The 23,508-nt window shown below is 43.0% G+C and overlaps 2 protein-coding genes across 9 annotated transcripts in view; both read right to left on the bottom strand.

Moving 5' to 3' along the window:
* Positions 1-1,396: 1,396 nt before the first annotated feature.
* The window catches only part of xirp1 (xin actin binding repeat containing 1), a 27,031-nt gene continuing 4,919 nt past the window's right edge, over positions 1,397-23,508 (bottom strand). For 6 of the 8 annotated variants that reach the window (XM_090182899.1, XM_036986598.2, XM_090182902.1 and 3 more), the window contains exons 6-9: positions 15,743-15,894; positions 15,401-15,442; positions 6,750-6,880; positions 1,397-6,479 (exon numbers count right to left, since the gene is read on the bottom strand). In XM_090182899.1, coding sequence (XP_090039025.1) covers positions 3,155-6,479; positions 6,750-6,880; positions 15,401-15,442; positions 15,743-15,894 — 3,650 coding nt within the window. In that variant the 3' untranslated portion in view covers positions 1,397-3,154. Of the gene's footprint in view, positions 6,480-6,749; positions 6,881-7,201; positions 9,678-10,167; positions 14,704-15,400; positions 15,443-15,742; positions 15,895-20,924; positions 21,399-23,508 lie in introns of those variants that run through there. The other 2 variants (XM_036986597.2, XM_090182897.1) reach the window with 2 other exon arrangements.
* Positions 7,202-9,396, bottom strand: LOC149982173 (xin actin-binding repeat-containing protein 1-like). The gene has a single exon (XM_090182904.1). It carries the CDS (start codon positions 9,394-9,396, stop codon positions 7,489-7,491), a length of 1,908 nt encoding a protein of 635 aa, XP_090039030.1. The 3' UTR covers positions 7,202-7,488.

Genomic DNA, 23,508 nt, shown 5'->3' with positions numbered 1-23,508 from the left:
GGGGGGGGCTCCCGAGTGCCGCAGAGGTCTAAGGCACTGCACCTCAGTGCTAGAGGTGTCACTACAGGCCCTGGTTCAATTCCAGGCTGTTTCACAACCATCCTTGATTGGGAGTCCCATAGAGGGCGGTGCACAATTGGTCCAGCGTCGTTAGGGTTTGGGCAGGGTAGGCCGTCGTTGTAAATAAGAATTTGTTCTTAACTGACTTGCCTGGTTAAAATAAATAGGTCCACAATGAAGTAGCAGCAGACCAAGCAATTTGCGAGAGGAGGACCCCACAAAAAATGATTCTGGTGTGTCAGTTTAATTCACTAACAGGTACTGATAACATTTATTCTGTTACTTGTTTACTTGTTATTTGTGTTAAATATCTCCGTTCTGGGATGGTTGTTCACTGAATTGCGAGCACTAGTTGCTCACGGTGCTACATCGTCTATAATGTAAACAGACGTAGCTAGCTAGCATAAAAAAGATAGCTTTGTTGACGCTGGCTGATGATGCGGTTTCCTGTTCAGGTTAGAGGTTAATTTGAAGTATGTTTCAAAGTTAGCGGATTTTAAGCACTCTGTGTTGTCTAGACAGTGTCAGGTGTTCTTGGAAGATCACCCTTGAAAGAACAGGAGAACGCAGAACAGAGCTCCAGAGTTCCTCTGTAGAGATGGGAGAACCTTCCAGAAGGACAAACGTCTCTGCAGCACTCCACCAATCAGGCCTTTACGGTAGAGACCGAAGCCACTTCTCAGTCAAATGAACATGAAAGCCCGCTTGGAGTTCGCCAAAAGTTACCTAAATACTCTCAGACCATGAGAAACAAGATCATCTGGTCTGATGAAACCAAGATGGAACTCTTTGTTATGAATTTCAAGCATCACGTCTGGAGGAAACCTGGCTCCATCCCTAATGTGAAACAGGATGGTGGCAGCATCATGCTGTGGGGATGTTTTTCAGCGGTAGCAACTGAGACACTAGTCAGGATTGAGGGAAAGATGAATGGAGCAAAGTACAGAGAGATCCTTGATGAAAACCTGCTCCAGAGCACTTAGGACCTCAGACTGGGGTGAAGGTTCACCTTCCAACAGTACAACAACCCTAAGCACACAGCCAAGACAACACAGGAGTGGCTTCGTGACAAGTCTCTGAATGTCTTTGAGTGGCCCAGCCAGAGCCCGGACTTGAACCTGATCGAACATCTCTGGAGAGACCTGAAAATAGCAGTGCAGTGACGCTCCCCATCCAACCTGACAGAGCTTGAGAGGTTCTGCAGAGAAGAATTAGGAGAAACTCCCCAAATACAGGTGTGCCGAGCTTCTAGCATCATACCCAAGAAGACTCGAGGCTGTAATCGCTGCCAAAGGTGCTTCAACAAAGGACTGAGTAAAGGGACTGAATAATTATGTAAATGTGATATTTCATTTTTTATTTTTATTGAATGTAGATGGAAAACAAATGAATCCGTTAAAGAATAATATAACAAAATGTGAAAGTCTAAATACTTTCCAAATGCACTATATATTATTTATATTTTTGGATTGTTTACATGTTTTTTAAGGCACTATACAAAAAAAAATCTCAATCATTGAGGAACATTCAATTAGAAACATCTCAAGAACAAATGCAACCTTTACAATATCAATTTAAAGATTCTTCAGATTCGTTCAAATATGTTTGACTTTGTACATTTGGACAAACTGCAAGACTGCATTGCAGTAAATAATATGAAACAGGTTGTAATATATAAAAAAATAAAGTCAATAAAGACAATTAGAGTTTTTTAAAACAGACTGCAATGGAGATTAATTCACTATAAATAATCTGAAAAGAAGATGGGCTATACGGTATGCAGAATCATTAAAAGATGATTGGACAGAAAACTGTGGCATTCTGTTCATTACATCATGTCTTTAATAAAGGTGCCTACAGTGTTTAGGATATAATTTGCATTATAAAGTGCAATATGATGCATTTTATGTGAAATCTGTTAGAAACAGTATTTTATTACACATGTATCATAATTAAATGTTATTAATGACAACTCAAGAAACAAAATAGTTTTCGATCACATTCTAAAATGCAGTTTGGATTAAGATACAGTATTATGACAGTACATACTTTTGCATCACTAGATCAATGCTTTTTCAAGCTACTAAATCATAACTACGCAAGAAAATGATTTCATATTTAATTAAGGTGTTTTCACATTCATGTCATACATTGTTGGATGCATTTGCAGTTCGTTTTGGTAGTTTTTTCAGATTATTATGTGCCCAATATAAATGAATGGTAAAGGACAGTATTGTCATTTTGAAGTCAGTCTTATTGTAAATAAGAATATAATATGCTTCTGAAAATGTCTACATTAATGTGAATGCTACCATGATTACAGATCGTCCTGAATGAGTCGTGAATAATGATGAATGAGAAAGTTACAGAGGATCAAAGATCATACACCCCCGACGACATGCTAACCTCCCCTGTTATTGGTAATGGTGAGGGGGGGGGGGGGGGGGATGTAGCATCTTGGGGGTATGATCTTTGACCCTCTGTAACTTTCTCACATTGCATTCTCAAATGCATCCAACAAGTTTGTAGAGTCACAAGCTTGATGTAGTCAATCCGTGAATATGGGACCAAATACTAAACTTTTGACCACTTCCTTTCTAAGAAATCTTTAAGGGTGTCAATAATGTTGACCCTTACCTTCTTTTGCTGAGTAATTGTATTAGTATGAAATATGTTTTTTTGGAGCATACGGTTTATTTAGCCGGATTTAGGTATTTTAATGATTTAGTTTACACTGTCGTTATTGCTCCTCTTTATCAAGGGTGCCAATGTGTTAGGACTTCACTGTATATAGCATTACTCTCAGATCGAGGCATACTATCTAGTGCCTAACTAGTGGAGGTTGCATGCGGTACAAATCACATTGTGGGAGCACCTCTGATTATGAATTAGGCTGTTTGAGAAACTTTGCATCATAAACAACCTGCATACAAATTGTTTGAAGTACAATAGACCAACGTTGCTGCTGTAGTAGCAAAACCTCAGTAGAGTATGGGTGAAGTAGGCCTGGTGATGCTCATGTGAATATCCTTTAATTTTCAGGCTTCAGACCAATGCCTACTTCTGACTTAAAACAAAGGTTTTTTGTGTTTAATTATCCTAAAAAGTCATCCATCCAGCTATTGTCAGAAGCAGACGTTGCTGTCACTGTCGTTGTTGCAGTGTTTCCACCCATAGGATCCAGAAATCCATCCATGAACATATCGGGATTGCTTGGTGCAGAAGATGGCTGCATTACAGGCTCTGAAGAGAAGGTATCATCAATAAATAGACTCTGGCTTTGTGCAGGAGCAACAGGGGTGATGGCAATTTCTGGAGTCTCTAACCCTAGGAAATCATCAAAGGTGCTAGAGTTGGAATTGGTTTGACTGGGCTTCTGTGTCACAGTGTCTCCACTGACTGAATTATTACTCATCCCAAAGATGTCATCAGAAAATGTGTAAGGATCCGCAAAGGGGTCTGCTCCGTCTTGGCCGAACACATTGGAAGCAGGTGATTGAGCAGTGATACTAATACCACACTCTGTGCCGAATATGTCGAAATCAACGTCGTTCGGCACTGCCTGATTTGTTGTGGGTGTACTTAAATCAAATAGATTTTGGCTCTGCATCTCAGTGTGATCTTGTTCAGTGGTATTGGTTTCACCCTGCCTTGCTTGGTCAGGAACTATAAACTCATTACCAATCCCGAATATATCTTGATTCTCTGTAGATTTCATTTGAGACCCTAACATGCTGAAGGAATCGGCAGCAGGAGCACTGGCAGAGAGAAAATCGTGGCTCAGAGATACTGTTGATGATGATGTGTCTCCTGAGACATTGATGAATATATCCTCTTGAGGTTGTGGCGGATCAAAAGGATTGGGAGATTCTTGAGAAACCTCTCCACCCAGATTAAAAAGCCCTCCTTCGCTGAGATTATTTTCTTCTAACCCCAGCACGCCAAACGTTTGATTCATGAGGTTGAGAGATGCGTCTGGGTTTGTCTGAGTGGTCAGTGGGACAGCTGGTCTAGAATTTACACCATTTCCAAAAGGGTCGTCGACTGTGTCCCAAAGTGGTCCAGGAACTGGACAGGATACGTCGTCACCACTCTTAGAAGTTAAAGTCTGATCGGTTGAGGCCTCTAATATTTTACCAGCAACTGTCATCTCTGTATCGTTCACAACGGTGGAACTAGAATTGAGATCACTGGAAACAGGCATAACGGTGTCGAAAATTGACAGGCTTTCAACTTCGCTTCCCTGTGACGTTGGCTCGGGGTCACTGAATGGATTCATATCCTCAGCATCCACCACAGAGCTGATGTATCCAGAGGCAAGCAGATTAGGCTCTACAGGAGATAGATTGTCACCTGTGAAATCAGGGACAATCAAAGGAATCGTAGACTCAAGTGATGGGAGGGTGTCCGTGGTATTACCTTCAATTAGAACACTGTTAAATGGAATGAGGTCTTCAGAAAAGCAGTTTTCAATTACATTACTTACACCCTCTGGTTGTTCCAAAGCTAGGTCACCACCTGTTCCTTTTTCTGTATCAAATACCTCATCCTTCATACCTTCCGCATGTTTCTCTTCTGTCTGAACATTGACTGTTTCTTTCCTTTCATCTTCTGTGTCTGCTTTGGTCTCTTGGGTTTTCTTCAAGTCCTGTCTTTTATCTGGTGATGATTGGAACAGTTTTCCCAAGATGCTCCTGGGTTTGGCGTCAGGTTTCTTCTTATCCGTAGTTTCAGCCTTGTTGGTTTTTTCATTTCCACCTGACGTGAAAAGTTTGGACAAAGGACTTTTTCGGTTAGACCAGGATCCTCCCTTTTTCATAGGTGTCTTCTCATTCTGTTTGCTCTTCGAAGAGTTGGATCTCCCTGCACCCTTCGACTGGTCAACCGTCCTCTCCTGCTGTTGTACTTCATCACTGCCATCAAGTTGATTTTCATTATTTGTACGATTCTTCTCATCAAGGTTCGGCTCGCTTTCCCTGACCTTTTGATCAACAGAATCAGATTGTTCAAATTGTTCTGCTCCAATGTCCATCATCCCTGCAGGTTCTGGGAGATTCACTGTTGTTGCCTCCGGAGTTGAATGATCATTTACTTGGACAACATGTGGATTATCAACCATATCAGAGGTCAGTAATAGTCCATTTAGACTCTCGCTGTTTGTGTTGACAGCCACTGGAACCTCGGACTGTGTGTTCTCCTGGCTGACACCAATACCTGCATGTTCTGCAACAGATGCTTGAGCTCTATCAACATGTTCACCCTTGAGTCCTTCCATTTTCTCATGGGAATTGTATTCATAGGGATCTGTAATTTTTTCATCTGAATTATATTGATATGGATTATATATCGCCTCACTTTGTACTTCTCTTTCCTCTGCCTCAACGGACAAATGACGTTGCTTCATTGTGATATTGTTATCTATCTCCTCAACAGAAGCATAACCTGGGTGACCATTTTGATTTTGATTTTCTCTATCTGAATTCAACTCAGAGGCAGATGGACTGTCTTCTTTGTCAAGATCATCATCAAGGCTTGGTGAAAACCGAACAGACTTTTTAGTTTTGCCCGCAGAATCAGTCTTTCCATCAGAAATCGAAATGTATTTCTTCACTGCTGATGGCGTTGACTTAACCTGCTCTGTTTTCTGTTTTGTGGTGGTGACCGAGCTTCCTGGCATTGTACGAGATGAAGAGACAACGGTTTTCACTGTGGTAACTGTTTCCTGTTGAAAGAGGGCTCTTTTGGATGAAACACTCCATGGTCTGGTCTTCTCTGTACGAGGTGCCTCAGGTGAGTCAATCACATCTGTTTTTGATATTTCCCTCCTTCCTGAAGCTGTAGCAGTAGGGTGTATCTTGTCCTGTTCTGAAAGCACCTCTTTCCTTACTTCAACCTGGTTTCTCTTTGGTGTATTTTTCCCTGCTAGGTTTTCTGATCTATGATTAATCAATGACCTTTCCTGAGTTGGTGTGTCAGTAACTGGCACGATTGGTCTCGGAGTGTTAACCTGCTGTGCACTTGAACGACTAACCCCTGTCCATTTCTTCTCTGGTGGCCAACTATGCTTCAGCTTGTTCCTGCTATCAGGACTACTGTTACTAATAGGTTCCCTGACTGACTTTCCCTGACTGACACCTGCAGAGGGCTCTGGTAAACCATCAAGAAAATCACCAACTGTCATGTTAGCTTTAGGATCACCAACTGCCATGTTAGCTTTAGGGCCTTTAGACCTTGTAGAGCCTTTGGGGATTTTCTTGTCATTCTTGTTATCTGGTTCAGGTTCTTGGGGCTTTGGAAGCCAGCGATCTTTGTGTTGTTTGTGCCCAAACCCCTCGTCATAATTTCCCTTCCTTTTGAAAAGCTGGTCGTAGTGGGAAATGCAGTAGAACTCTCCATAAAGAGATGAATAGTTTCGAATGCTGCAATGAAGTCAAAAACAAACATGTTGTAGGCCTATTAGAAATTTATTTATTTTATTTTTGTTTGCTTGATTTAGTTTCTCATTCCTTTTACAATGCTTTAGAATTACTTCAATTAGAAATAGCTTTTGAGAATTCACACCTTAAAGATCATGGGTGGTTGCATATCTCATGTAATGGTCAATTCTATATTTGTTTATTGATTGATTGATTGATTGATTGATTGATTGATTTGCATTGGATATACCGGTATCACAGGAAATATCTCACCTGAGCTTCTTTTTACAATGTTTGCAGCAGAAGCAGCTGTTGTGAAGCACCAGTTTATTGGCCACCATTTTCTCCATGGGGTAGACAGGTGTCAGGCAGGCGGAGCATATCTCCTTCTCAGGGGACTGAAACTATGACGATAGCAACAATGTGATGATGATTGTACTGTTATACCATATATTTACACAGTTTTTCACTAAATGCATAGAGACTGTAGCTGTTCATAATTTGCTGTACCCAAAGTGGACTATGAGCATGTAATCAGAGTTATGTTGTTTTTAATTGACTTCGGCAATGTTGTGATGGTGTTGGCGATCGTTCCCAAAATGGTGCAAACAATGTCTGGACAGAAGAAAGTATGAGAAATATCCACACTTTGAGCAAAATAAGTTGCTCTGGACATGAGAGCGTCTACTAAATGACTAAAATGTAAATGTCAAATGTAAATATCATTATTTAATACAATATTTATTGATAATTAACACAACAGAAAATACATATTGCAATTATTTGATAAAAGGACAAAACTATAGTTACAGTTCAAAAAGTCCATGAGACACAATTTAACACCAATACTGTCTATACAAATCTTTTAATAATTATGGTAACATCATTTGCAGCTAAGAATAAATATTTATATGACATAATTAACTAAATGGGCCATACTGGATACATGTGGGTTACAATAATACATAAATTCAATTGTTTTTGCAAACCATGCTACATTAAATGTGTCATTTCAAAGTTTTCCAGGTTTTGGTTGACCAAATGTTACAAAAACCGTACCACCTTCTTTGGCGTTTTCTGAAAAGGGATGACCAGACCTTTGCATGATAGGGGATGTCACGACTTCATACCTGGTTGGACTGGTGGCTACTCCAAACTTCTCAGAGTGCTTCGTGACAAACGTCGAAGTCTTTGACGAGACAAATGTGTTGCCGAAGCAGTCCATCTCCTCGTATTTCTCACTGACCGTCTTTGTGCCAATGATTCCGGCAGGAACAGTCTCAGGGACAGTTTGCACCTCCAAAATACTGACCTTTCGTCTTGGACTAGCAGGACTGTAGAAGTGGTTTGGGGAATCAGAGGCAGATTGTTGACCCAGGTCACCATTGGCTACATGGGAGCTTGGGGAAGGACACCGCTCTGGTTTAGGCTTGAATGATGAGAACTGTGGCTGTGGTGACTTTGGCTGTTCTACAGGCTTCCTGGCAGCAGAGTGAATGGAGATGAATGATGGAGAGGATGGGGAGGTAGAGCTTTGTTTGATTTGGGGCTTGTCAAGTACCGGAGAGAGTGGGGCTGACTCTGATCTTTTTGACGATCCTGATACTCCTTTCGTTTTCCCCTCAGATGCCTCCCTGGCTGGTTCTGTTTTGGCCTTAGTGGCCTTGGTGGATGCGATACTGATTTTTCTTATGTTGTTGGTGGGTTGATGGCTTTGCTCGGTCTGCAAGGATTCGTTGAAGAGTCCTGATAAACCTGCGATATCAGCCTCAGATTTTAAATTGGATACAGAATACAAAGCCTTTCTGATCGCCTCCTCTATGTCAATAAGTTTTGCTAACGTCTGTTCTTTCAAATGCATTATATCTTTGCTTGCCTTTTCTAGGTCTCCGAATACAGTCTCTACCGAAGATCCACTTTCCATATCATTGCTCACTGACTCTATTTCAACTTTCTTTTCCCCTTTTGTGTGACTTTGCTTTGTATGTTTACAAGGCGTGACTATCCAAGCGGGTACATTCTCGAATAAGCTCTTTAATGAACTGACATCCACTTCCCTGGTCTCTCCCTCTATCTCTTGAACTTGAGACAGGATCGTCTTGAGTTCCTCTCGTTTCCTCAGATTCTCGAATATCTCCATCGCTGCCTTCACGTTCCCTCTCATAATGTCATCTTTGTGAACAGACAGCCTCTGACGTCGCTGGTCCTCGGTCTCTTTCTTTTCTTTCTTCTTCCTCAGAACTACTTTGTCCTCAGGTCTCTGGTGATGCTCCTCTTGGCAGCTCGTCACTGTTATGGATGCTCCTCCTGGCAGCTTGTCACTGTTATGTTGGCTCATTGAAAGTCTATCTGTCGTAGTTGGGGAGTAGGGTTCTTGGAGATCTGTATTGCAGCCCTGATTGTGAATATCTGTTCTCCCCTGCTGCATGTTGGTGTTTTTTGTGACCTGTATTTCTTGGCTGACCTTTTCCCGAATTACTTTGATCTTATTTGGCAGCACAGGGGCTGTGTCCACAACATTCTTCTCCTTCCCCCTGGAGTTTTGGATTGCGACCTGAAAGTCTGTGTTTATTTCCTTTTGTACATTACCATCTTCTGTGTAGCTCTGCATGCACATTCGGATTTCTTTTGCTGCATTGATTTTCTGTATTACATTTCTGTCCATCTCATTTTCAGTGCCATTTGACATGGCCGAACGATGATCAACTGCCAATGTTGTTCCAATGTTTTTCTGTTCCCGCTTTTGCTTAAGCTGAACTGACTTTTTGTACTCGGCTGGGATGTTATTGGTAGCACTGGCCTGAGGTGAGTTCTGCTTTGCTTTATTAATACATTTGGGTTGTGAGTCCTTTGTGGTTTGTTGTCTATTTGATGAAGGTTTCTGAGGCAAAGGAGGGGGAGATGTGTTCCCTGGTTTCATTTTTGGGGGAATGACTGGGCTTTGCTGGTTACCTTTAATCGGGCTAGGCGTTTTTGGAGGAGGGGTGGAATTCTCTGTTGCGTCGCTGGGTGTTTGTTTTGAGCGTTGTGGTTTTGGTGGTAGAGCCGGCTTCTGGTGTTGTGTTTTGTCATTTGCTTTGGGAGGAAGTGGAGGTGGCCTTAGGGCTTCAGTGGAGGGTGTTTTAGGGTTTTCATCAAAATTTGTAAAAGTGACAGTTGCTGAAGTCTGTGCTGCGCTGGCTGGCGGTTCGCCAAGGGTTACTGAAACCGAAGGAGACAATTCAGTGTCAGATGGAGGCATAGATACTACAACACACTGCTTTTTCACAGTCTCTGCATCCCTTTTCTTTCTGCTCCCTGCATAACCTGAGTTCCTGTATAGCATGGCAGCTTTATAGTCTCCTTTGGACACATTTATACTAGACTTTTCAAGATATTGCAGCGCCATCTGCATATTACCTCTTACAATTTCCTGTTTGTCTACTAGCGGTCTCTGCTCTGTCGCTGCACTGTGCAGAGACCTAATAGCAGCTTTTATATCTCCTCTCACCACTTCTGCTTCTGCCTCTTCTGTCCCTGTCCTCTCAATATCATCAAACTCTGAGTTTACATAAGGGTGGGTTTGTGTGGTGCTGCCGGAGACCGCTGGCGGTGAATCCGCTGCGCTAACATGTATGACATCTGAACTCCTTGACACGTAGCCCTGTTGGCAAGCCTCAATTTTCGCCTGATCTCTCTCTGCGTCACTGACCTTTCGGAAAGTCGTCGTGATCCGCTGGCCTCTGCAGGTCGACGAAGACGCAGACTGCCTCACTGTCGTCGAGCTCTGTCCTTGAGATGAGATGTTGACGTTGTATATTTTTCCCGGCACGATGATGTCACGCTCCACACATAGACTCTGGTTCTTTGCCAGCTCAAGGGACTGCTTCGCTGCCTTCACATCTCCCGATACAATTTCCTCTTTCTGTGTCTGGTTTCCCTCTGATTCCGGCCCCTGTGTTGCTAGATCCATGTCATAGATAGTTCCCGGGGTTATGATATCGCGCTCCAAGTGCATACTCTGTTGCTTTGCTCTTTCTAAAGACTGCAGAGTAGCTTTGATGTCACCGGCTACGATTTCCTCCTTTTCCATAGAGAGAGTCTGTTTTAAAGCAAGTTGCTGTTTAGCTGAGGAGATATCCCCACGGATGATCTCTTCTTTAGAAGTGCAGTTTTCAACACTAAGGTCAATGGAACCCTCTGTAGAAAAGACTCTTTTGGCATTCTTCACATCCCCTGGTAAGACGTCTGAAATGGTACGTTCCACTTGATCCTTCTGTTTCTGAAGATTTTTCTTCGCCCCCTTCACATCGCCTTGCACAATCTCAATCTGTTCCTTTGTCATGAGGTCAAGTTCATCCAATTCTGATTGCTGTATTTGAAGACTCTTCAGTTTTTGGAGATCTCCTTTCTCGATGCAACTCCTGTATAAGTCGACATTTCCCTTTTCATTTTCATCTAGTCTACATGAAGCGGTTGTCCTCTGATTGTTAGCAGTAGCTAACAGGTTGCCTATAGTTGACTTCACATCTCCCCTTGTAATCTCTTGACTATCCATTTTAGTTTGACAGAGAAGTGAGTAAACAGTCATCTCTACATGTCCTCCCTCAGATTCCTGCATGATGATCCCCTTCTTCATCAGCTTATCTTGAACAAGCAAGCTTTCGATCAGTTTCTGTACACTTTGATCTTTGTCTTGGTTTGTTGATGCTGGCTGGTTGACTGCGACTTCTAATACTGTTGTCTGAACTTTACCCTGTTCTACCTCTTTTAAAAGAGTGATCTGGGGCTTCAGGGTCGATCTGGACAATAACTGTAGCATGATGTTTCTGATGTTCCCTTCAACTATCTCCTCCTTCTGAATCTGTGCTCCCTCGGTTTTAAGAAATTGGTATTTCACCATGTTGACGTTTGTGACCTCTTTTGCCTCTATTAAGATTCCACTTGAGTGGATGAATTCGAGCTGATGTAGACGAGAGAGTGTGTCAATCACACTTTCAACTGTGACAATTTTGTCTAAGGGTGTGGTCTCGAACAGCCAGGTTGTGCTCTTCACGTCTGCTTTTGGGATCTCCTCCTCAATGACCTGTGCTGCATTCACATTGGATTCAGGATCCTTGATCTTGTCCAGTGTCTGGGATTCAAACAGCCACGTGCAGCGTTTCACCTCTCCTTTCTGGTTGTCTTCCCTGTGGACCATCTGGACAGGGCCCTGCTCCTCTGGCTCTCCCTTCAGCCTGTCGATGGGCTGGTTCTCAAAGAGCCAGGTGGACGTCCTGACATCGCCTTGCTGAACGTCTGTCACACTGACCATCCTCACACACTTCTTACTGGCTGACTGGTCAGACTCGAAGAGCTGTTTGTTGAGCTTCACAGTTCGGTTTCCGAAGTCTTCCACAACCTTGACTGTGGGTTCCTCGTCTTCCTCCTTAGCTGTTAGGGAGTCCAGAGGCTGGGTCTCGAACTTCCACCTGGCTGACTTGACATCACCCTTTTTTACATCTTCCTGGGTGACAGCTCGGATCACGTAGATCTCCTTTTCCGCCTTGATGGCATCGAGGGGCTTCGTCTCGAACATCCACCGAGCTCCTCTCACATCGCCACTCATCACTTCCTCCTTCTGGACTGTGGTAACCTCGTGGAACTGGCCTTCCTTGTCTCTAATGGCGTACAGTGGCTGGGACTCAAATAGCATGGTGCTGGACTTGACGTCGACGTTGCTCACTGGCTTTTCCACGGATTCCGACTTGTGTTCCAGAAACTGATCTTTATCATGGATCTTGTCCAGAGAGAATGTTTCGAAGATGAACTTCTTGTTATGGACGTCACCACCCTCGATGTTGTTGACACAATGCATGTCTGGGCCATTTTCCTCCTTGTCGTTTATCGTGTTGATGGGACGGTTCTCAAAAAGCCAGGTGCATTTACGCACGGATCCTTTCTGAATGCTTTCGTCTTCATCACACACTTTTATAGACTCTGAACCTATTTCATCTAAGGACTTGGACTCAAAGATCTCCTTGACCCTAGAGACATCACCAGACTGGACATGCAACTCGCTGACATATCTAACATCTTGCTCTGTGTCTGTGTCCTTCCTTATCCTATCTAAAGTCTCTGTCTCGAAAAGGTGCTTCACTGTTTTCACACCAACCTCAGCCTTGACACCATCCTGAATGGTACTGCATAATTTAAAACTTTGCTCCTCACTGTCTTTAATGCTATCCAGAGGCTGTGATTCAAAAAGCCAAGTGACAGACTTCACATTGGTATTCTCAATCTCTTCTTCTTTATCTGGGATATTTTCTGATTTGTCGTACAAGATGTCCACAGGCTGAGTCTCGAACAGCCACTTGCAGGTCTTGACATCACCTTTCCTAGTCTCCTTCTGTTGCTCTGTTGAATTATGCTGCTGCTCCGACTGGTTGAACTTGGAATGGATGCCATCAATGGTCTGTGTCTCAAAGAGCCACTTGGTCATCTTGACATCTCCTGACCTATCCTCCTGCCTGGTGATTCCTTTGATAACCTCAACATTCTTCTTTCCCTCCTCAAACTGGTCAATGGGCTTGGTCTCGAACATCCACTTGTAATTTTGGACACTTCCTTTGATGGACTCCTCTCTGTTGACCGTTGTGACCTCGTGGAAATTCCCAGTGCAGTCTTTGATCGCATATAATGGTGTTGTCTCGAAGAGCGTTCTGTTTCCTTTCACATCTCCTGCTGTGATGTCGTTTTCTGTATTTCCGTTCAGCACTTCCTCCTGAGATTGGGTGATATTGCAAAGGGGAATTGTTTCGAAGAGATGCTTGTATGATTTAACGTCACCCTTCTCAATCTCATGATCTTTACTTGGGATTTCTGCTCCGACTAAGGTCTCTTTTCTAATGTTGTAGTTCTCGAACATGTGCTTTTTGCCTTTGACTTCTCCTTGTTCATCAGTAGAGAGGATCACTTTCTTCAAATGCCCAACTTCATAGCATTCCTTCAATGTTTCCATGGGTTGTGTTTCAAACAGCCAGAGGGAGGATTTGACATCTCCTCCAAGTATCTCCTCCTTCTCCAGAGCTACTTCTGTGGAGTCTCCTTTCAGTGCTGCCAAGGGCTGGGTCTCAAACATCTTTAGTTTGTTCCCAACATCAGCATCAGGCACAACTTCGACCACTGTCCCCTGAAACCGGTCTTCTATGCCCTCCTCTCGGATGGAGTTGAACGGCTGAGTCTCAAACATCCATCTCTTCCTGTCCACCCCTCCTTTTTGCCCTTCCTCCAGCGATATCCCCCGGATGATCTGCATCCCAGATGTCCCCTTGTTGATGATGTCCAGAGGCTTAGTTTCAAAGAGCCAGCGTGCCGTGCTAATGTTGCTGCTACAGATCTCCTCTCTGCAGATGGACTTAATCTTGTGGATGTTGCCGCTTGCGTCTCTGAGGGCGCAGCAAGGATCAGCCTGGAAGAGCTTCACTGTCTTCCTCACATCTCCTTTCTGCTCCTGGAGCTCTGACTTCAGCTTGAGGAAGCTCTGGTCCTCTACAGAGCTACAACGGCCTAAGGCGTCCAGTGGCTTGGATTCGAAGAGTAGCCGAGTTCCTCTCACGTCTCCAATCTGCATCGGTTCCTTGAGAACAGCCTCGACCAGCTCGGCCTCCTCTGGCTGGAGTTTGTTGAGTGTATCCATGGGCTGGGTCTCAAACAGCCAAGTCGATGTCCGGACATCCCCTCGGACAGAACTCTGCCTTTGGACAATCTGTTGGGTTCCGTCCACCATGCAGTGCTCGAACATGGAGGATGTTCCTCTGACATCACCGCCTTGAAGAGTCTCATCTTCCAGAAGCTTCTTGGTCATGTGGGGGTGGTCCCCGATGTTGTCCAGGGTCCAGTTCTCAAAGATCCACCTCATGGACTGGACCTCACCCTGGTACCCCGCATCCGCTGCAGTCTGGGCACCTCCGGATTGCATCGCCGCAACCAGCTCATCATCGACTACATCATTGATGTTTTCCCTCAGGTCTGGGTGAATGTGTTTGAAGAGTCTTTTCAGCTCATTCTTCTGTCGCTGTTGGTAGAATGTCGAGAAGGTTTCCTTTGGTGGGGGCACAGGGATGAAGGCTTGGTTGGGGCCACCTGCGGCTGGGGACTCTTCGTAGTTCTGAGGTCTGGGTGGGATAGGGGGAGGTGGAGGCAGAGGCAGGTCATCTTCCTCGTGACATGCTTCTGAAACTGTGTTTTTTGGGGCTATCTCGGCCATCTTGGAATGAAAAGAGAAAAGGGTCTTTGTGTTATTGTCAGTATTCAGTCGGTTAGAGAGTAGTATTAGTTAAGGTATGTTAGGTAGCCATGCGTGTAGCAATTGAAGCCATACTTTACCTTTTTCTCGGTGCTTGTTCGATGTCTTTCACAGCAAACCATCTTCACTCAAGCTAAGGTTAGCCAAACTTCACACCAGTTAGTAGAGCAGCGCTAATGCCTATGTCTTAAAGTCACTGAGTAGTGTTTGAAGCAAGGTTATTGCTTTTCATATCAATATTATACATTTACCAAGTAGAAAAACTGCCATGTTAAAATGTGGACAGATGTGTATATTACAGTATGTATTTGACCGAGTTCGGGTAATAATGTTGATTTGTTTAAACTTTATTGAACTAGGCAAGTCAGTTAAAAACAAATTCTTATTTTCAATGACAGCCTAGAAATAGTGGGTTAACTGCCTGTTCAGGGGCAGAATGACAGATTTGTACCTTGTCAGCTCGGGGATTTGAACTTGCAACCTTCCGGTTACTAGTCCAACGCACTAACCACTAGGCTACCCTGCCGCCCCATTGTTAATGTGACCACCGTCATCACCAGTGTTATGCAAAACCCATTGCCCATCAGCTCTTCAGTTGGATCTTTTTTTATATTAATTTCACAGCACTCACACATTGTGTTAGATTAACATATTATACCTTGCTGCCTGTAGTCCTCTTTCCTGAGGAACTGCTGGATTTCTGTTGAATGAAAACAAAGCAATTTACAATTCAGATAATCGTTTCGTTCAAATGTATGCTTGAGAAGTAATGCAACTCATTTTGAATCCTGAGAATGATGGCTATTCCCCGGTCTTCCTGGCATTTGATCCCAGTGTGTGTGTGTGTGTGTGTGTGTGTGTGTGTGTGTGTGTGTGTGTGTGTGTGTGTGTGTGTGTGTGTGTGTGTGTGTGTGTGTATAATTTTGTGCATGTATGTCTGTCCGTCCCTGTGTCCATCTTTGTGGTGTGTGGAGGAATGGGAGGAATGCCAGGCACTCACTGTGTGTGTGGAGCTTCCCGGGGATTCGGCAGCTGCTACTCTTGACAGGTATAGAGCTGATCTGTCTCTCACTGAGCTGGAGGTCCTCTCTCTGTCTCGACCTTGTCTTGACGGGGTGTCTCTATAACTCAGCTGGAGACTCCTCTTGTCATCTACAACACAGACATATATAGATTGATTGATTAGGAATTGATTTCACGAAAGCTTCTGATAATGTTGATCAATGTCATCTGGGTCTCATCTTGTATCCTAGCCTATACCGTATCTACAGCTCCAGTAACATAAAATACGTGTTTGTAGTCTGTTATAAACTGGGTGGTTCGATCCCTGAATGCTGATTGGCTGACAGCCATGGTATATCAGACCGTATACTCCACGTTGCGTTGTGCCTAAGAAACAGCCCTTAGCCGTGGTATATTGGCCATATACCACACCACCTCGGGCCTTATTGCTTAAAAACAACTTTTAATTATTATTTACCTTTATTATTTATTAAAAGACATTACAATTGTAAAATTAGCACATGATTGAAAGGAATGACATGTCTGGTTGTTTAAAGGTTCAGTGCAGTCAAAAACGTGATTTACCTGTGATTTATATATATTTTGACACTTTGAGGTTGGAATAATAATGTGAAAATTATTATAGTTGTGTTTTGAGAGTGGTTTGAAAGAGTGGTTTGAAAAGACTGCCTGAAATTTCAGCCTGTTTTTGGTAGGATGGTATTTTCGACCAATAAGAAAGAGAGTTCCAAACCTCTCTGCCAATCACAGCCAGTTTTCATTTTTTTCCCCTCCCCACTCAGGCCACTTACAGACAGTCCTAGCAATTATTATTATTTTTTTTAAACAATCACATTAAGTTACTTAATTGTTACCCAGAAAGGATTCAATATTGAGATTAAAGACAAAAGGCTGTATTAAACCTTTTAATGTTTAATTTAATATAGTAGACACTTTTTTGTTGATTTACATACGGTACGGTAACAGTCAGTGTAAAAGTGCAGTGACCCACATAAGGACAGTGATATTTCTGTGCACCATGGTATGGTATGCACCGCACAGCATTAATAAACTGTGTCTCTGTTGTTGGCTATGCTGAGGGTTGGCTGATAATGGAGTCTATATATATATATATATATATATATATATATATATATATAGCTGGGAGGTGTTGGTATGTGTGGCTATCCTATCTGTTTGCTATTGTTACACTGTAGGAACTATTCCCTCTTAGACATGGGCCTTTATATGCCATTAGGACTGACTCTGCAAAATAATCGACCTTTAGAATCAAAAAAATAAAAAATAATGTAACAGGCAGTAATGTAATTACTTCATTATCAAGTGTCGCTGCATTATCTGTTGTTACAGATACAAATACATATCGTTGCTAAAATAATGGAATATATACACTTAGAAAACATGCCGTTAACATGAAATATGAGTAATTTCTGTTTAATGAATGGGTAGACCTAACCAACACCAGAGAAAGGACCCACACATTAGCAAAAACTAGAGTTCGATGGATGTTCTGGTCGTTCTGCAATGACAAACAAAATGTCCTGCCTCAACACACAGCTACAACCTGCCACCAGTTGCCTTAGACACTCAACAAACGCCATCCCGTTGGCTGACCATCACGACTTGGAGGAAGAAACTAAAAACAACAGCAACTGCTAGCTCAGCTGGAGCGACCCCTGATTTTGTGTTAAGCACATTGTTGGTGTGACTCACCTCCATTACAGCCATCCATACCTGACCAAAACACAACAGGTCAGAAGAATGCCTGAATGGAATACTAGATACTAGAACTAGAACGTTAGAATGCTTGTAATTCTATCTCGGCAGCCAGGTTTTCCCCATTCAAACACAAAGGGGTGGTGTTTCACAGGTATTTCACATCTATGTTTTAAAAAATATATTTGTACCTTTATTTAACTAGGCAAGTCAGTTAAGAACAAATTCTTATTTTCAATGACGGCCTAGGAACAGTGGTTTTCGTGCCTGTTCAGGGGCAGAACAACAGATTTGTACCTTGTCAGCTCTGGGATTTAAACTTGCAACCTTCCGGTTACTAGTCCAATGCTCTAACCACTAGGCTACCCTGCCGCGTTTTGTGCCACAAGATGTCCTATTCACTAGAGGCACATATAACATATATTGAGGCAAACATCTACACTAGCATGTAATACAAAACCTCATCCCAATTTCGAAATAAACATTGAAACAATAGCAGCCCCAACCACTGAACGCCACGAGCCCCAGTGTGTATAGGAGTATTTTCACACTGTTCTGTCAGTCCAAACAACAGTAGCTAAGCCCCTGCAGGCCTGCTTTTAAGGGGTCAGCAGTAGCCATGGGCCCTGCTGGATAGACCCCTCATCTGTAACTAATGTCCAGATTCGAACATACCTCCGTTTTCACGCAGTAAGCTCTTGCCGGACAAAAGGATGGGTCAGCTTACTGGCGTCACCCATAGCTGGGTGAGCAGATGGAATGAGACAACATAATGTCACACGAGTTGTGACTGAGGTCATAACCCCAGAGATGTGCCTGGGTCTAAAGCTGAACACTCAGTGGGAACACAATTAACATGCTATTGATGCTTATTGATCAGCTATTGATAAAGGTGTTGGTCACTATTGGTTATGTCCTTTGACCTATGCTCTATTGATAACTCACAGTTTAAATTGAACACTTCCTGAGAATATGGTAACAATTAACATGCTATTGATGCTTATTGATCAGCTATTGATAAAGGTGTTGGTCACTATTGGTTATGTCCTTTGACCTATGCTCTATTGATAACTCACAGTTTAAATTGAACACTTCCTGAGAATATGGTAACAATTAACATGCTTTTGATGTTTATTAATCAAGTGTTATTCATAAGTTAAGTTGAAGATGAGAGGTAATTGGGGATAAAACAGAAGCGGTATTTCTGTGGTCACTAGTTACCACAGCCACAAAGTCACAAACACCCACCCTAATTCTGCCATTTTCTCTTCTTAAAATTCAGATTTTTAACCTAACCTTAACCACACATTTAACCTTACGGCTAACCCTAACCTTAAATGGTAGATTTCATGAATTTTTACGACATAATCGATTTACGATTTTGTGGCTGTGGTAACTAGTGACAACTATTAATGTAATCAACTGTTTCCAGATGATTTCCCTTTTGAAAGAGCTTTTACCGCTGTACAGAGGAGGAAACTTAAAAATCCAACTATGGACAAATCTCAACTGAAGTATTATTTAATATGTTCGCTAGCTAGCTGTCTGGCAAAGCGCACATTTAGCCAAGCCAGCACGTCTTTGAGCTATTTCACACGGTCAGGCACCTCAACGGGGTCTGGCTCTTCCAGTCTAGCTATCCCCTTCTCTATCTGCACAGGAATGAAGAGAGAAGCTATTAGAAGATCAGAAATGTGGGGATTTTGCACCACTGACAGCTGTCCAAATGACGGCTAAATGCAGTAGGTATTAGTTCCCAACCAACCAGCTCAGCTGCTTTCGATTGTAGCTACAGATTCACAGACAGGTCATAAAACTATTACCGATTTACAAAATGGTTGTCTAGGAAAATTCCCCCCCCCCAAAATGTCACCAGACTTTAAAAAACATGCTGATTTTTTAAATGGAATCGATACCAACTGTCAGCTTAATTAAAACAGGGGGGGTAAAACAAAATGCATTGTGATGTCATTACTATTGCTCTTGCTCCACATCAACTCTATCACGATGCATTTAGGTTTCCAGAGAGGAGGTCTGTAATTGGTCAACCATGACCTCTGATCCTCCATTCTTGTCATGTCTAAGGATTAGGGTCTGAGAGACGATAGCCACTCACTTGAGAAATTGCAAAGATGGCCCATGGGAAAAAAAAAACCTCTAAGACACTTGGTTCCATGACCTTGGGTGGCTGGCTGCATATAGCAGCCTTCTTAATATGACTCCCAAGTGTGTGCGGACACGCACATTAGATATCAGTGTGTGCAGACACGCACACGCGTGCACACGCACACACACACACACACACACACACATTAGATATCAGTGTGTGACAAAGACAGGGTGGTCAAGGGGCAGGATTTGATCCATCAACGGTGACTACGACCCATCAATTAAGATTAAGATTAAGATTAAGATTAAGATTAAGATGTCACTTTTTTCCTCTTTTTTGATATAAATATTTGCTATTAAATGAAAGGATATTTAGAATAATGAATTACACTAAACTCTGCAGACTTAACGTTGATGCAGACAACATTAAATGGACCGGCAATGTATGTTTGGCTAAATTATTAATATTAATATTAATATTATTTTGATGACAGATAAGTTATTTCCTTAGCTTCGAAAATCCTCATATCCCATATCCACATATCAAAATACCCCCATATCCACATATCAAAATATTCCCATATCCACATATCAAAATATTCCCATATCCCCATATCCCCATATCAAAATATTCCCATATCTCCATATCCCCATATCAAAATATTCCCATATCTCCATATCCACATATCAAAATATTCCCATATCTCCATATCAAAATATTCCCATATCCCCATATCAAAATATTTCCATATCTCCATATCAAAATATTCCCATATCCCCATATCAAAATATTCCCATATCCCCATATCAAAATATTCCCATATCCCCATATCAAAATATTTCCATATCTCCATATCTCCATATCCCCATATCTCCATATCAAAATATTCCCATATCCACATATCAAAATATTTCCATATCAAAATATTCCCATATCTCCATATCAAAATATTCCCATATCCCCATATCAAAATATTTCCATATCTCCATATCAAAATATTCCCATATCCCCATATCAAAATATCCCCATATCCCCATATCAAAATGTTCCCATATCCCCATATCAAAATATTCCCATATCCCCATATCAAAATATCCCCATATCCCCATATCTCCATATCCCCATATCCCCATATCCCCAATCCTCATTTAACTCACTGTCATCTTTTATCAGGCTCAAACACCAGCTTTTGTCTTATTGACATGGCACTACAAAGCCTCCTCGTCGACTGGAACAAACAAACAGAAAAGTAATCTACAGCCCCGTTCATATAGAAAAAAACTTGTTTAATTTAAAAAATAAACACTTCTGTAAGTGAATCCATAATACTTACAAACAATTACAGCAAGTGTAGTTGTTACTCTCCCACTGTGGTTGTCTCTCTGAATACAGATCAAACCCCGCTGGTTGTCGGCTGATGCAGTTCCTGTGATGGCTCTGGGATAGCTTGTGTTTCTCTGTAGTGTTTAGCCTTTTTCGGACTGTGGCTGTTCCCCTCTCTCTCTCTCTCTCTCTCTCTCTCTCTTTCTCTGTGGCTCTCTGTCTGCCTGTCGTGTCACTGTGCCTCTCTTTAGTCTCTAGTCCTGTGGCTGTTCCCCTCTCTCTCTCTCTCTCTCTTTCTCTGTGGCTCTCTGTCTGCCTGTCGTGTCACTGTGCCTCTCTTTAGTCTCTAGTCCTGTGGCTCTAGTGACAGCTGATTTTTATCAGGACTGCTGCCCCCCCCCCCCCCCCCCGCTGGGAACGTTAGATCTATTTTGGGAGGGTGGGTGGCGGTGTGTTGGGGCAGTCTGTCAGTCACTGAGAGACTGGACTAGGGCACCCCCTCCTCACATTGTCACCCCTCATCCTCACCCCTTCTCACCCCCTCCTCCCATTGCCATAGCTAACCCACACCTTTCCACCCACCCATCGCCATAGAGATACCGTCACCTCACCCCCCCCACCCCCCTCCTCTCATTGCCATAAAGATACTGTCACCCACTCCTCACTCCCTCCTCCCATTCTCATAGCTAACACCCCCCCCCCCCCCCCCCATCCCATTCCCAAAGCTACCCCCATCATCAGGCACTGCATGGAGAAGGATCTGCAGTCCCAGTGATGCTATCAGGTGCTCAGTGGGAGCTGGGCAAGACACTACAAAAATAAAACAGTCAACTGCTGTGCAACTGCTATTCTGGTCAAGTGGCACACTGATAATGTAGCCTGAAATACGATTAGCTCTCAGGGGCTGATAATGTAGCCTGAAATACGATTAGCTCTCAGGGGCTGATAATGCAGACTGAAACATGATTATCTCTCAGATGCTGATCATGTAGACTGAAATACGATTAGCTCTCAGGGGCTGATAATGTAGACTGAAACATGATTATCTCTCAGGGGCTGATAATGTAGACTGAAACATGATTAGCTCTTAGGTGCTGATAATGTAGACTCAAACATGATTATCTCTCAGGGGCTGATAATGTAGACTGAAACATGATTATCTCTCAGGGGCTGATAATGTAGACTGAAACATGATTATCTCTCAGGGGCTGATAATGTCGACTGAAACATGATTATCTCTCAGGGGCTGATAATGTCGACTGAAACATGATTATCTCTCAGGGGCTGATAATGTAGACTGAAACATGATTATCTCTCAGGGGCTGATAATGTAGACTGAAACATGATTATCTCTCAGGGGCTGATAATGTCGACTGAAACATGATTATCTCTCAGGGGCTGATAATGTCGACTGAAACATGATTATCTCTCAGGGGCTGATAATGTCGACTGAAACATGATTATCTCTCAGGGGCTGATAATGTCGACTGAAACATGATTATCTCTCAGGGGCTTTATTGCTGTATTTGCTCATAAAAACAAAAAGAGGAGATTATGAAGAGTAGAGAATCTGAGGTGATTCATATGCTTGAGGAATGGAGATATCTTTATCAGAGAAAGTATTGTCTGAGTATTGGTGTCCTAACATGATCCTGACATTTTGTAGGGGTGATGTTATGTTGCCCAAGATCACTTGGGACCCCACATCTACTTTGTTGTCTTTTGTCTCCAGTATATGGGCTGATTATGGGGTAGCTATGGGAATGGGATGGGATGGGGGGGGGGGGGGGTGTTAGCTATGGCAATGGGAGGAGGGGGTGAGGAGGGGTGAGGATGATGGGTGACAGTGTGAGGAGGCGGTTCCCTAGTGACTCTCAGTGACTAACAGAGAGGGTTGACTCATTCCTAGATTTTGAGGATCTCTGAGGATCTTCCTGTCAATCACATTCCTGTCAGATTCTCTGTCACAGGATGATCCCAGACACATCACCAGGTCACAGAGTCATAGTCGATATCCTGGAAATATGTCACCTCTAAGGAGGTTCGCGACCCTACCGGCTGTGTCACGGTCATACCAGCAAACACTGCGACACCCCCTGTTTTGAGCATGTGTGCGAAGCTACATAGTTATGTGTCTACACATCCACATCTTACTCTGTATATAGCTTCGTAGAGCTTCCAGTGCCCAGGCACACCTTGGGTTCAAACACTACTTGAAATATTTTCAAATACCTTATGTGTTCTTGATTGAGTTAGCCTGCCTTAATCAACCAATAGAATAGTCCCAGAACTGCAAACCCCGCCTATCTGGCACTCCAGGCAGGTTAAAGTAAATCTCTCAAAGTCTTTGAACGATTACGAATAGTGTTTGAACCCTGGTGTGGGTCCAGGAACCATGGGGCTGTTGTTTACCTAATGGGGTTTCTGTTTGCTGGAGGCATTCTGAGGCTGTGACACGTCGGGATTCCAGAGAGATATTTATAACATGGCCACCGTGCTGTGGCCCTGGCATTCTGACTCGGTGGCAACTTAAGACTGCTTCACTCACTCGATGACTGGTGTATGAGGGTGTGTGTGTGTGTGTGTGTGTGTGT

Source organism: Oncorhynchus mykiss, chromosome 8 (genome assembly GCF_057628025.1).
Source record: "Oncorhynchus mykiss isolate SJ-2025 chromosome 8, ASM5762802v1, whole genome shotgun sequence".
Taxonomy (NCBI): Eukaryota; Metazoa; Chordata; class Actinopteri; order Salmoniformes; family Salmonidae; genus Oncorhynchus; species Oncorhynchus mykiss.
Note: the sequence above shows the minus strand (reverse complement) of the source record. Positions and strands in the feature narration are given on the sequence as shown.